This window comes from Ochotona curzoniae, unplaced genomic scaffold (genome assembly GCF_017591425.1).
Source record: "Ochotona curzoniae isolate NIBS_2020 unplaced genomic scaffold, NIBS_Ocur_1.0 scaffold_2587, whole genome shotgun sequence".
In the NCBI taxonomy this organism is placed as follows: domain Eukaryota; kingdom Metazoa; phylum Chordata; class Mammalia; order Lagomorpha; family Ochotonidae; genus Ochotona; species Ochotona curzoniae.
Genome location: NW_024467096.1, coordinates 27,295,589 through 27,309,165, shown reverse-complemented (window position 1 = coordinate 27,309,165; position 13,577 = coordinate 27,295,589). Strand labels below are relative to the sequence as shown.

Here is a 13,577-nt window from a genome sequence, read left to right as displayed (position 1 = left end):
AAAAAATAAAATGGATACTGTGAAAAAATTGCCTGTGGATTTTGATAATTTTTTTGTACTGAAGTAAGCATAACTTCTGATTCCATTAAGTCACCTCATACAACCTTGGATTGTTTTCCAGAGCAAAGTATTAAAAGCTTCAGTACTCTTCATCCTTTCTAACATTTTAAAATTTTTGCCAATATATTACTATTGCAAGTTATCTGTTTCTTATTAAATTACATTTCTGCAATTGTTAGTCAGGCTTGAATCTCTGTATTTATTGACTATTTTGGTTTTGATTACAGATGATTTTAAGGAATAGTTATGATTAAATGTAACTCTTATTTTTTTATGTAGGATATGATGTCAGGTTATTTTAAAATTTTCAACATAAAAAATGTAAAAATGGCAACATTTCAGTGGTTTCACATATATTACCTAAGAATAAATCAAAATATGCTCAATAATTCTGTCAAGAAAAATATAAGCTCTTATCAAGGCATTAAAGAAAATGGAGGCAAAAGTAAATAGACTGAGATACTATTTTTAAAAAGGAAAAATAATGAGTTGCCTAAAGGAAATATTTATGTCAACAGCTTATAAGTGCTGTCTTAGATGTTGTTTTAGTTTGTGCCATACAGAGTACTGAGTGGCAGCACTCACTCGGAGCCAGTGCAGGATTTCTCAGATCGTTAATGGAGTCATACTGAGGATGATGGATGGTGATACAGGGTTTCCCTTAAACTCTGATTAGTAGTTTCCACAGTGTCTCTAAATGGTTAAAGTGATCCATGCAAGTCACTTAGCCCCTGAACGTTAGCCCATCCACTTGAAATAATACAGGCAGTTATCCCACTGATATTTAAGGTTGAATAAAGTGACTTGAACAATAGTTATCCTAATGGTTCCTTGTTTTCACTACACTAGTTATTCCATACTTTTGGTCTAATTGTGCTCAAGCAAATTCTAAGTTCAGGATTAAGAAAAGTCATCAAGTAGAAGGATTGCATGAAAAGAATACAGCATTCTTCTCTCAGGAATTTGAACAGGAGCCCTAAGATTAGTGTTGTTGGTTTGTATTAAACAAAAAATGATGTCAGTGCTATACACAGGTGTCAGTGTGCTGTTAGCTTAACTTCCGGACAGGACATATAAGGAATTTGCAGAGGAGCCAGAAAAAGCTTTGTGGGAATGTAACCAGTGGCGTTCCCAAGAATCGTCCTCACATGCAACTCAGCTGGTCCAAAAGGAAGTTCACATCGGGCCTTCCTGGTGACTAATGAGCCAACACAGTTGCACAACACGGTCAGCTAAGAATGAAGGAAATGTTACTGAGGGCTCAGTGAGCATCAGTGTGAAATCTGCAGCACAGAGAGCCCACAAGGCCCCGGGCAACATTAGCAGCAGGGCCAGGTCAGCTTAGGTACCCTGTTGTAGAACCCTCCTGGGGTGGGTAGCTGGCCCAGATTGTGGCTTTGGGGATGTCTAGCTCAGGAGGCAGCAGTGGCACTCATTTCCGGACTGAGCTGACCCCAGAGAGGAAGATGGTAACTCTTACTAATCAGATTCCAGTAGTAAACAGTTGAATTGGTAATCTCCAAGAACACTTGCTGCCATGAATGTGATGCATGTGGCTTCCTGGGAGCTGGAGTGTCAGTGCAGACTCATTGGTCCTGCGGGGCCACAAGGAGCCCTGAGAGATGCCACGTGCTTTCCTTGAACAGCATGCTGATTCCCTGAAGAAAATCAGGAAGACATGCTTTCACATCCCAGCCTAATGCCAAGTGGAAAGGGACAGCTTTCCCAGGCCCAAGGGATTTTTGGTCATTTCCAGGAACTACCCTGCGGGGATTGAGTAGCATGGTCCTGGGTTTACTTAGCACTTTGTCTGTCAGAGACCATCTTTCTCAAAAGTGTGATATTCATCATGGGCTTTCATTGATGCATCACAGAGCTAGCTGGAGGAATCACTTCCCCCAGGTTATGCCCTTGGAGGAGATTGCCGAAGAGAGGATTTAACAACTCAGACACAGCCAGAAAGTGCCAGGGCTGGGTTAAAAGGCTGTCAGTACCAGACACCACACAATGGAAACAGATTCTCTCCCTGCTTTTTACTTTTATTGAGGTCGTGCATATAAGCAAACCTTGGGGAGGTTCTGCTGAGGTTGATTGACAAATACCCATCTTGGTCACTTGCACCTGACTTATTCCCTTGTGTTTGTCATGCCCACTGGTTGCCAGCTGGAAGCCTTGTGCCTTGGCTAGTGGGTGCATGAAGCCAGGACTTCTCCACATTCATCTCTAAAGATGTTCTAAATTTTCACCCTCTGCTCCCTGACTGCCTTCCCTGGGATGGGCTTAACAGATTGCTCTTACCAATGCATATGACACCATATGAATCCCAATGTTTGAGAGGTATTTAGGAAAATTATGATTGTTTATTTAAGTCCTAGGACCTGGTCCTAATACTGGATTATTTCTTGTATCCAAACTGCTTCCACTAACAGAAAAGCTAGTGTGTTGGGGAATATAACGTATACAGTGTTTATTCAGTACTGTGCAGCCATAAGCCATCAACCTCCTTTTCTTACCTTTGCAGGCTCCACTGTGCCAGAGGGCTCAGTAAAGTGAAAGAGGCATTGGTGGGGCAACAGAGGGGTTTGGCACAAGGAGCTTCTGAATCCACTGAGATGTGCGATGTCCCCACCTCCCTGTTCTGAACTCCTTCTTATATATGGTTATGTTGAACACATACATGCTCTTTTATTTCTCAAGCCAGCATTTATCTTTGATGTTGCCGAGGGTCGGCCAGTGTTGGAACAACTTCTAAATATAGGCGCACTAGCAGACTAAATCCTTGAGCCTGGCAGTAGTTCAATTGGCCAACACCACTTATTTTTTTATTTGATTTATTGTTGCCATTTCTGCCAGATTGAACTGTGCTGTTCCAGAGGGTGCCCAGCCCAAAATGACTCAGCTCATGTCTGGATCCAGCACCATGGTCCACAAACACATGACAACTGATCACCCAATTCACCTAACTTATTTACAAGGCTATTGTAAAAGCAGTTCAGCAAGGCACCCAGGAACCTGTAAGGCCAGGAAAGAAGTAAAAAGAGAGGGTACTTACTACAGGCTAAGAAAACATCCCGGAGGATACCAAGTTACGTGGCAGAGCTGGTTCACCTTGGATCCCAGTGCCTTGTATTGGCCACTCTCATTCTTGTGCCAGCAATGAAACTGTTATAAAAAGGAACAAGAAAGAACATTGCCAATCTGTTAATTTGATTGCAGTTGAAAATATCAGCCAACATCATCTGTGAATGCTGGTAGTGTTGGAAATACCCACTGGAGCTTTGTTACTGCCAAGGCAGTTAGAAATGGCAGCCAGAGCAACCACATCCCCACAGAAACACTTGGGCAGAAAAACACCATAGCCCGAGTTAACTTTGGTATGTGTGGTGTTACATGTATAGAATTGGCCAGGAGGATATTAAGTTCTTTCATTGGAAACCAGCTCATTTAGAAGATGCAACATCTTGGGGCTTGGGCACAGTGAAGTATTGCAGCAGAAAAGCAAACGTGAATTTTTATTTTCAGTTACACAATTTCACAAGATAAGCAACGCATGTATTGTTTTTAAACACTTTCAACTTTTAGGGTTTTTCCATTTCGTGAACTGGAAGAAATACTTTTTATATAAAGATAGCTACCAGCTTTCAGGTAGGCACATTCATCTGTAGGTAGATCTCTTCCCAGCAGCTGTCTTATATTACGTGTTTGTAAGCAACCCCGCAGAGAGATGGGTACACTGGTCACATGTGAAGGTTCTCTCATTTTTGACTCCTGTGATTTTCGGCCATATGAGAACTGAAAATTATCAGTCAGTCGTCTGCTCTGTTAGGTGCATCAACTGCACAGTCATTGGTTGCACGTATGACTGATCTTTGTCACCTAGAACTCTGTTTACCCTTTTTAGCTGCCACAAAAAAAAAAAAACATTGCTTTGGACCCATTTTTGGAAAGTCCATTGTTTTGATGGTTGGCTGGGAGGGAAAAGGACTGTCTTAAATGCATGTCAGCGAATTGTTGTACACTTGCATCCTCATTCCGCCCCTCACCTCCTGCCTATTACTAGAGAAGAAGAATTTATAAAGTTTGCTGAATTTCATACTGTATGGATTCCATACCATATGGATGGCAGAGTGGATGAATGAACTGTTGCATAGCAAATTGTCTGAAAAATATAGCAGCTGAAAGCAGGGCTAGAGCTCTGCTGGTGGAGTTTGGCCTGAAGGTTCTGTATTGGGAGCTGGGGAACAGCTGGTCTGTGCTCTGAAATGTCTACAGTGATATAGCTGGGAGAACCGCAATGGCTGATGATAAAATCCCGTGGAATGTCTTCACTCACAAGACCTAGACAGCAGTGCCAGCTTTGGGCAGGATCTCTTTGGAGCTACCCGTGTGGCCTTTTTGTACAGCTGGTTTCAAGAGCAACATCTGAACTCCTTGTTATCAGCACTTGTCACCCAATTAGTGACTCTTCCTAAAAGACAAGTGAGGATGAGGCTCAGGCAGAGTGCAGGTACTGAAGGCTGAGCGCTATTCTAGATGTTCAGATCTGCTGTCCCCACCTTTGCTGCCCGAATCTGGAAATGCAGAGAGGCAGCCGCTTGGCAGAATTCTGGTCTGCCCAGCCTAGGCCAGGTGGATTCTGGTAAACACAGTCATGGTGACACTGCAGGGATGGCAGAGCAGCCAATCCAGGATAGTTTATTTTCGTCTGTTGTTGAGAAAGAGGCAGTGCTAGGCCACAGGCCTGGGGAAGGGCTGATACGTTACACGCTGTGAGCAGGAGCCAGCCGGCAGGAGGTCCAGGCTTTCCTGGAGAGCCATTTGACCGGTAATGGATGACAAACCCGGTGGGTTCTGGTGGACAGCCACTCCCCAGAGTGATGAGTAGGAGCTCTCAGGCCAGGTCTGCACGGCGCATGATGGTACCTTAGCAGGAGCTCTGAGTTCCATGGAGCAAGAAGGGAACGCAATTCAGTTTGGAAACAGGAAACCACCCAGGCCAGTTAGAACACCTCCAAGTTTATCTCTTAGTTTATACTCAAGATTTCTTCACAGTGTATCAGAGATCCTTGGCCTTGGATGAACTGTATGAACTGCAGAAACAAGCACTGGGGCGTGCCTGAAATGAAGTGGAAGTAAGCCAGTGAGTCCTGAATGCCCTTTTTTGGCTCACAAGACTGGCAGTGGAAAAATGAGGCCGGAACGTGACTGCAGGTTATACTGGTTCATTTCCAACGAGGTCAGTAGTGCAGTGGCTAGGTTTACCCCAGAATGACCAAGGTGTAATTTTGAGGCCTCCTCTCACCAGTTTCCCCAGTTGGGGTTCAGTTTTATTTTCTTCCTTCCCCATGGAGACCAGGAAGACCAAAAGCCATCAGAGAGGTCCTGATCTGACTGCTCAGATGTTGTATGCTGATGTTCCAAGATCCACAGGCACACTTGCCCATCCCTGCCCTAGGGACGAGGTGGCATGTGGGACCATTCCAGTCTCCTCTTGCCCCACTGTTCATGCTGCCAGTGCCCCTCCAGGGGCCGTGTGGGTGCTCAGGATCTGGCCTGGGGTCTGTGTTGCCCCTTTGCCCGTGCTTGCTGGCTGCCAGCCTCAGCAATGTCATGATTCCCAAGTTCTAGAAAGACCGTGTTTTAGGAGGAAACTTTGCGCAAGGCTGAGTAAACACGAATAAATGACTAAAAAAGAAAGTTCCCTAAAGTTAGCCTTTCTCAGCAATCCTGAATAGCTTAAATTAGATTTTACTAGAATTGAAAGCATCCCATAGATTATCATCCTTCAAAAACATTTGGAGCCACAATAAATATAAAATAGGAAAGTTATAGTTTACCGGCTATAAAACCTCACTGACAGTAATTACTTGGACATACCTAATTTCTGATACACCGTGATAAACATCCATATTATCGCTCCTGTCAGCTCACAGGAATCTGTTAATCCTCTACAGCATCACTTCTTATTTTTTCTTCAAGAACTATTTTATTTATAAATGTTTACAAGTTGGAATCCCTCTCAGCTTACCAACTGATTCTATAAATCTTCCTTCCCTTTGAACATGTTCCTGCTCTAATGCTTCACCCTGGAGCCAGCTGTGCACGCAACACAGTGGACAGGATGGCCCAAGGCTTACCCCTGATATTGTGTCACTGGAGACAGTGGCCTGTGCCACCTACACTTGCTGACCTGTCAGCTGGGGTCACTTTTGCTCTGCGAGGACTTCTGTGAATAATAATTTTTTTTTCCTTTTAGAAATCCTTTTTATATTAAACTCCATGTTATGCATGACTATTTTCCTATATCCAAAAGTTTCCCTTGCGTTGGAAATATTTTTGCCAACCTGTTTCCCCTTGTCTTTACTTTTTTCTGTGACTTTGAAAAATGAATCAGTAAGCCCTGATTTTTTGAAATGATGACACTATTTCCCTCACCCTGTTGCCGATGCTCCACAGCCATTACCTCTAAAACAGTATCCTAGGTTCCAACAGCACATACCTTCATGCCTGCTCCTAAGTTACACGCACACAGGAATATCTTGGAAAGTGTAGGAATCTGGTATGTCTCGTCTCAACAGGTTGGAGTCAATTTAGAAGTCTTTCCTGAGGATGCAGCAGAATATTTTACAAGTTAGCAATACTACAGGAGATGGCAATTGAGGTCCCCCCAAGCCTCCCTCCTCCCCCAGACTTGGATGGTGTGCCCTTCTGAAAGAAAAGGCTACTTCTCTGTGTTGATGCCTCCCATTCTTTTTCAGATCTAAGCCACAGACAGTCTGGTTTGCACCATATTAAAGCAAATTAACCTAGTAAGGAACAGATTGGCTTTTATGTACTGGCTGTAGTTCTAAGCACCAGAAATGGGCAAAGCAGACCAAACAAAGAAATAGGAAAAACGAGGCATTGAAGGGGAGCCAAAATTGGGTTTGGACGGGATGATAGCTTCCGTGGCAGCAGGATGTGCCTTTTCTTGCACTGTTTACTCTGAGTGCAGAAATAGAGGAGGAAAGAAGGTAGATGGTGCTGCAGCCTGAGAGGGAGACAAAACATCCCGCACTTGCCTGCACTGTAATCAGACACGGGCTGTAATTATGCTAATGTATGCGTAAACAGTTTTTCTATGAATAAATCTTCTGCATCAGCCTTAACACTCAAGGTTAAAGTAAGCAGAAGGGCACTAAATGCCAGCCACACAGTGATTTGGCTCAACTTAGCAACTGCAAACTGTTGTATTTTACTTCCTTTCCTACCTCCTGGTTGTACTTGAATGCACTTTGAACAACCTTGATGAAAACAACTTTGAATTTGAAAGACCAATGGGATTTGCGCTCCCTGGGGCCAAGATGGCCTGGAGGTGGAAGAGCCGGTGTGTGGATGAATGTGATGTGCCTGTTTTTAACTTGTCCACCCCAGTTAGAGTCAAACTGGTGTGTTGATCTTGTTCATTCAATGTCAGGAATGTGTTTCCATAGTGAGTCTATGGGAGCCTGCTTCAAGGGATGGCAAGCTTAGATTTGCATAGAGGAAGCCTGTGCTTGCTTCAGCCTCCACACAGGAAGTGTCCTGGCCTGACTGTGACAATGCTAGCATCCATTCAGCGTTAGCAGGTAGTTCTCTTTTGCCTGAGCTAGATGGAATAATAAGGTGGCCTGCACTATGACAAGAAATGCCATTCCAGCAAACGGCTGACATGAAAGGATTCCTTATTCGTGGATCTATAAAGAGACCCCACAGGAGTGTTTTGTTTCCACTTGAAGGAAGCTCAAGCATCCTACAAGGCTGGGGAGGCATTAAAAATTCATGGCTGGCCTCCTAGGAAATGTGGAGTAATCGTCCCAGTCATCAGTGCATTTGCTCCACACCCCAAGTGCTTCTCTGACGTTCAGTTCACCTCTGCAAGCATCGAGGGGCTCAGAAAGCTCAGTCAGGAGGGCAGCAGGTGTGGATGAGATGGTGTAAAGGCATGGGCCCACTCTTTAGGGATTACTAAACATTGTGCCAGCACTAGAATGTGAGGGGTTCAAGTTCCTTGGTGGTGGGAGAGATGAGATGGGGCTAGAGAGGACTTTGTGTGCCACACTTGGCTGCATGGCTGCTAGGAGTTCCTGGGAAGGCTTGTGCTTTTTCAGAGGATGCATATCCCCCTACAGCTGCAGTCAGACTCACGTCTACCCAGACCAGGCAATTGTAACCACCTCATTAAGGAAAAGGGTTTTAGCACATTGATCCTGGGGCTAGTGTTGTAGCACAGTGGGTTAAACTGCCATTTAGGATCCCAGCATCCCATGTTTGAGTGCTGGCTTCAGTCCTGGATACTCTGCTTCCAGCCCAGCTTCCTACTAATGTGCCTGGGAAGGCAGTAAAAGATGATCCAAGCCCTTGTGGCACCACCAAGTATGGGCAAGACCTGGATGGAGTTCTAGGATCCTGACGTTGGCCTGATCCAACCCAGCTATTGTGGGCATTTGGGGAATGAATGAGCAAATGCAAGGTCTCTCTCTCTCTCCATCATGCCACTTTGCAGATAAATAAGTAAATGAGCATCAGTAGGCCTTAACCTTGTGCTTGACAGGACCTTTCTAACTTTATCACTGGAAATCACCGTAGAGATGCCGTGGATGAAGGGAACTGCCTGTCGGGGACAGAGTCCTCTGGGTCCAGTTGCGTTAAGTGTGAGACGTCACTGCAGGTGCTTGAGGTGTGATGTGGACAACGCGCAGTCAGCTTGCCTATCGAGCTTTCTTTGTCCAAACTAGGAAATTTTTCCTTGCCTAAAAAGTGTTGTCATTGCTTTATTATAGGGAAAAAGGAACAGCGGTTTCAGACAGTGCTTCTTTGGAAGCCAGAAGCACTGCAAGTTAACAAAGCTTTGTCCAGCTATGGGGTACACATTCCGGCTGGCTGCCCGGAACGACATCGGCACCAGGTACACTGCTTTCTTCTGTCCTTCCCCTTCCAATTTGAAGCTTTGGCCCATGTTACTGGAAGATGAAAGGGAGTGGTCTGCCATCACTGAGAGAAATGAAATGTTTCTCAAAGGGACTCCTACTCCAGGCTCCTCTGCTACAAGTGTTCAGAGGCACCTTTACGATTTCCTGGCTATAATAGAGATCCCTTCATTTTGCTCTCTGCCCATCATGAAGGCAGCAGTGCAGCTTGTGTAAGGACTGTTTGAAAGTCTTGGGATTTTCCTGTTTCAGATGCTGTGTCCTTTTCTGTCATGACTTCACCAAGCTCTTCATTTGACATGAGAATATTTTCTGATTCCAAGGGACAGCCAGTTATTACTAAGCTCAGGGCACAAACTCGGAAGATAGGAGAAAACTTGGTCTGTCTTGGGCACCACTGCAGGCCTCCGGGCTGCTGGAGAACAGGTGAACAGGCAGCTATCACTTCAGTAAAGGGATTTTGAGAAAAGATAACACTTCCTTTGCACTTGCCAGGTACCTCTTGATTAAGGGAATAACTTAATCAGGTAGTTCAGGGGCAACAGGTTGGAGAGGCATCTTTCGTTCAAGAATGTTTAAAGGAGTTAGAAACATCCACAGACTTGAACAGCAGCCATGATTACTTATAATGGTTGGAAGACTCCATATTGGACATAAATCACAATGTCCAACATGTGATCAACATTCTACTATGCTGTGCTTTCTGTTCAGTACTTTTGTAGGAAAGAGAAGTCCTATAACTCACTGTGGTTTGCTCAGTGGGAAAACAGGGCAAACGGGATATTGTGGTGGGGAGTAACACACAGAGAATCTTGCTTTCCTTGGCCTGCTGAGCCCCTGAGGCACAGCCTTCACATGGGGTGGCATGGAGACTTCCCATCCTCCTGTGGAATGGCCATCCTCTTCACCACATACGTTAACGCAGTCATTTCTCCACAGTGGCTACAGCCAGGAAGTGGTATGCTACACATTGGGGAACATCCCTCAGATGCCTTCAGCACCAAGACTTGTTCGAGCTGGTGTCACATGGGTCACCTTGCAGTGGAACAAGCCAGAAGGCTGTTCGCCTGAAGAAGTGATTACCTACACCCTGGAGATTCAGGAGGATGAAAATGTAAGTTTTGCAAGTTTTATACCCTCAATGTATTCTACCTAAATCTGTGCTGTCACAACACTAAGGCACCATGCAATTAGCTTAGTGATCTCATTCCTCAGTCAATGCTGTTTTTCCCACTGCCAACAGCAGCCTGCTCTTCCCCATCTCAGTAAATGGCATCACCACTCTTGCAGCCAAGGCCCATGGAGTCGTCCTTGACCACATGTATGATCAGCAACTCCATTTCAGTCTTCCTTCAGAAGTTGCACCAAGACCTAATCCTTTTTCGCCATTTCTCCAGCTACTAGCTGCTTTATTGCAGGGGCTTCCTGGTGTTATCTCTGAGTTCATCTGACACTGCAGCCTCCGCTGCACACATGTAGCCCTTCTGCCCTCTGCCCTGTGGCTGGGGTTGCCTTTCGGTTTGCTTATCTCACTCTCTCCAGATCCCACCTCAAATGTCACCTCTTGGGACAGCCCTTCCCTGACAAACCCAAGGAAGAACTTTGTGTGGTGATGCAAATGTCCTACAGTGTATGCTCTCTAGTAGGCAGCACTTAAGACAGGAGTGGCTAGTGAACCCTTGAACCATGGCATGCGGACCTACAGGGCTAGATTTTTAACTGTGATAAATATGAATTCGAAGAGTCATGTGCAGCTCAAGCCAGACCTCATTGGCTCTGCCACACGTCCAGACCTAATGTTTGCTAGATAGATACCACATGTCAACCTTTATATTTACATTTAGTTGGGGTTTTCTGTTTGTTTGGTTTTGGTTTTTAAACATTTGTTTTATTGGAAAGTCAGATTTACAGAGAGAAGGAGAGATAGAAAGATCTTCCTTCCACTGGCTCACTTCCCCAAGTGGCCACAATAGCCAGAGCTGAGCCGATCCAAAGTCAGGAGCCAGTGGCTTCTTCTGGGTCTCCATGCGGCTCCAGGGTCCCAAGGCTTTAGGCCGTCCTTAAATGATTTCCCAGGCCAAAAGCAGGGTGCTGGAAGGAAAGTAGGGCAACTGGGATATGAATCAGGTGCCCATATGGAATCTCAACGGATGCAAGGTGAGGATTTAGGTGTTAAGCTATCACACTGGCCCCTGTTTGTTTCTTAACTTGATTTTCCAAAGAGGGTGGGCTTCTTGTGAGACAAAGCTTTGTGTAATCTTGGGTGGGTCTGAATCCAGGTAGCTGCGAGGAAAGCTTCATGTACCCAAAGTGCTCCATAGAACATGATGACAGAACGAATGGATGATGAATGAGTGAATGGTTAAGTAAAAGAAAATACCACTGAACGGGTTCTGGGTGTCCAACTCTGGGTGGCATATTTGCGCTCTGAGAGAATCTTGCCCTTCGCCATCTCAGCTGTCCTTTTTGCTTTGGCCAGACCAACATACCGTGTAGGCAGGAAGCTGAGCCTTGGTGATTGCACTACAGGCTACAGTTGAAGACTTCAGTACAGGGCCTTTTTCTGTGACAGCATTGTCAGATATGTTTTTTTAAAGAAGTGCCTAGAGCCCGGCACAATGGCTCAGTGGCTAAAATATTTGCCATGCATGTGCTGGAATCCCATATAGGCACTGGTTCATGTTCCAGCTGCCCCACTTCCCATCTAGCTCTCTGCTTCTGGCCTGGGAAAGCAGTAGAGGAAGACTCAAAGCCTTGGGATCCACTTGGGAGACCTGGAAGAAGCTCCTGGCTCCTTGCTTTGGATTGGCTCAGCTCTACCTGTTGCAGCCACTTGGGGAGTGAGCTAGTGAATGGAAGATCTCTCTCTCTCTCTGCCTCTCCTTCTCTCTGTAAATCTGCCTTTCCAAAAAAAATTTTTTTAAATCTTTAGTAATAACAATGAAATAAAGAAGTGCCAATTACTTCACCCCAATAAGATTGTCCTGACTCAGGAGACGAGACAGTGTGTTGGAGTTAAATTCTTACATCTGGCTGGAGCGCTGTGCATACAGTACTGTGTACTGTGATGCCATCTTGCAGTGGCTGCCCGACCTCTATTCCCATGGGGATGGCAGGCAAGAGGCAGTATAAAAACCCTCCCTGCCAGGATATAGGATGCCCAGGGTTGAGAATACTGATATTGCTTTCTTGCTTTGCCTTTTCAGGATAACCTTTTCCACTCAAAGTACACTGGAGAGGATTTAACCTGTACTGTGAAAAATCTCAAAAGAAGCACACAATATAAATTCAGGGTGAGTCAGTCACTTTGGAACCTGAACTGCTTAACTATGAAATGGTTTCATGTTTCACCACTCACTGTATCAAATAACTCTGTAGGTTAAAAAGTGTTTAAGGTGCACAACACCGTACACTTTTGAAGTAACATCTACAAAGTATACACTGTCCTTCACTTCTAAAATCTACTTTGGAAGGCAAAACCTTCAGCATGGCCAGGTGCACTCGTCTAGGCAGATGCAAACCAGATGCTGAGTGCACCTGTCGCTTAGCCTACACGTCATACCTTTCTCTTCATTTTGGGATTTGTTTGTTTGTTTGACTCTTCATTGCCATCAGCTTTTGCTTTACTCTCTATTTTCCTTTGCTCTTCTGCATCTTTTTCTCTACATTTTTTTTTTTTTTTTTTTTACTGTTCTCTTCCCCACCTCACCTCAGCTAAGCTGTCCTTGGTCATTAGTGATCAACATGTTACACAATGTTACAAAGTACAATGTTACAGTGGGACCTGCAGTTGTACCTAAAGTGGTGCAGGCTACCTGGTGGTCATCAGGAGACAATATGCCTGCTTGCATACAGTATGCAGATGCTTGCAGGGCATCTGACTGATGTTAAGCAGGATACCATGTTTCCTCAGACCCCACATGCGTTTTGGAGGGAGAAGGTTGTCTTCTAAGTCTGCCCTGCCTTTTCAGATTTGGTAACCAAATGCTGTGTTTTTGGCAAATGATGATTATTCAGGAAATAGTTGGCAAGGCATCAAGTGGAGTGTGTGGCTATTTGAGGGAAAAGATAGTGAGTTATAAAGCCCTTGTTAGGGGTGCTGGCTTCGAGGACTTTGCTATGTTGCTGTCATTTCTCCACAAGGTGGCATTATCCTACTCATAAATAGGAGAGGTTATTTTATCTGCTTTCCTCCCACCATCCATGTTTTGTTTTCACAAAATAATCTGAGCCAACTGGTAATATAGAAGTTTTATTGTGTGTTTTTCTTGAAAGGGTAAAACAAATCTTCGAATGTGCTAACCTATTTTATGCTTTAATTTTTAGTGGTCAGTAGTCAATGTGTGATCCATAAAATAAAATATTGTAAAATCAGTACTGGAGTTGAGAGAGAGAGAAAGTGTGTGTGTGTGTGTGTGTGTGTGTGTGTGTGTGTGTGTGTGTGTGTGTGTGTGTGTGTTTGTGGTTGTGGTTGTGTGCACATTTGAGTTTGCCTGTACCTGAGTTTACAGATGCCTTGAACTTACCATATTAAAAACAAAAACACTGTTGATTTGGTAATACCTGATA

General features: G+C 44.7%; 1 protein-coding gene across 4 annotated transcripts in view; it reads left to right on the top strand.

The window, feature by feature from the left end:
* The window catches only part of FNDC3B (fibronectin type III domain containing 3B), a 340,056-nt gene that overhangs the window by 273,000 nt on the left and 53,479 nt on the right, over nucleotides 1-13,577 (top strand). For all 4 annotated transcript variants that reach the window (XM_041002960.1, XM_041002962.1, XM_041002959.1 and 1 more), the window contains 3 exons: nucleotides 8,862-8,986; nucleotides 9,948-10,122; nucleotides 12,215-12,301. In XM_041002960.1, coding sequence (XP_040858894.1) covers nucleotides 8,862-8,986; nucleotides 9,948-10,122; nucleotides 12,215-12,301 — 387 coding nt within the window. The remainder of the gene's footprint in view (nucleotides 1-8,861; nucleotides 8,987-9,947; nucleotides 10,123-12,214; nucleotides 12,302-13,577) is intronic.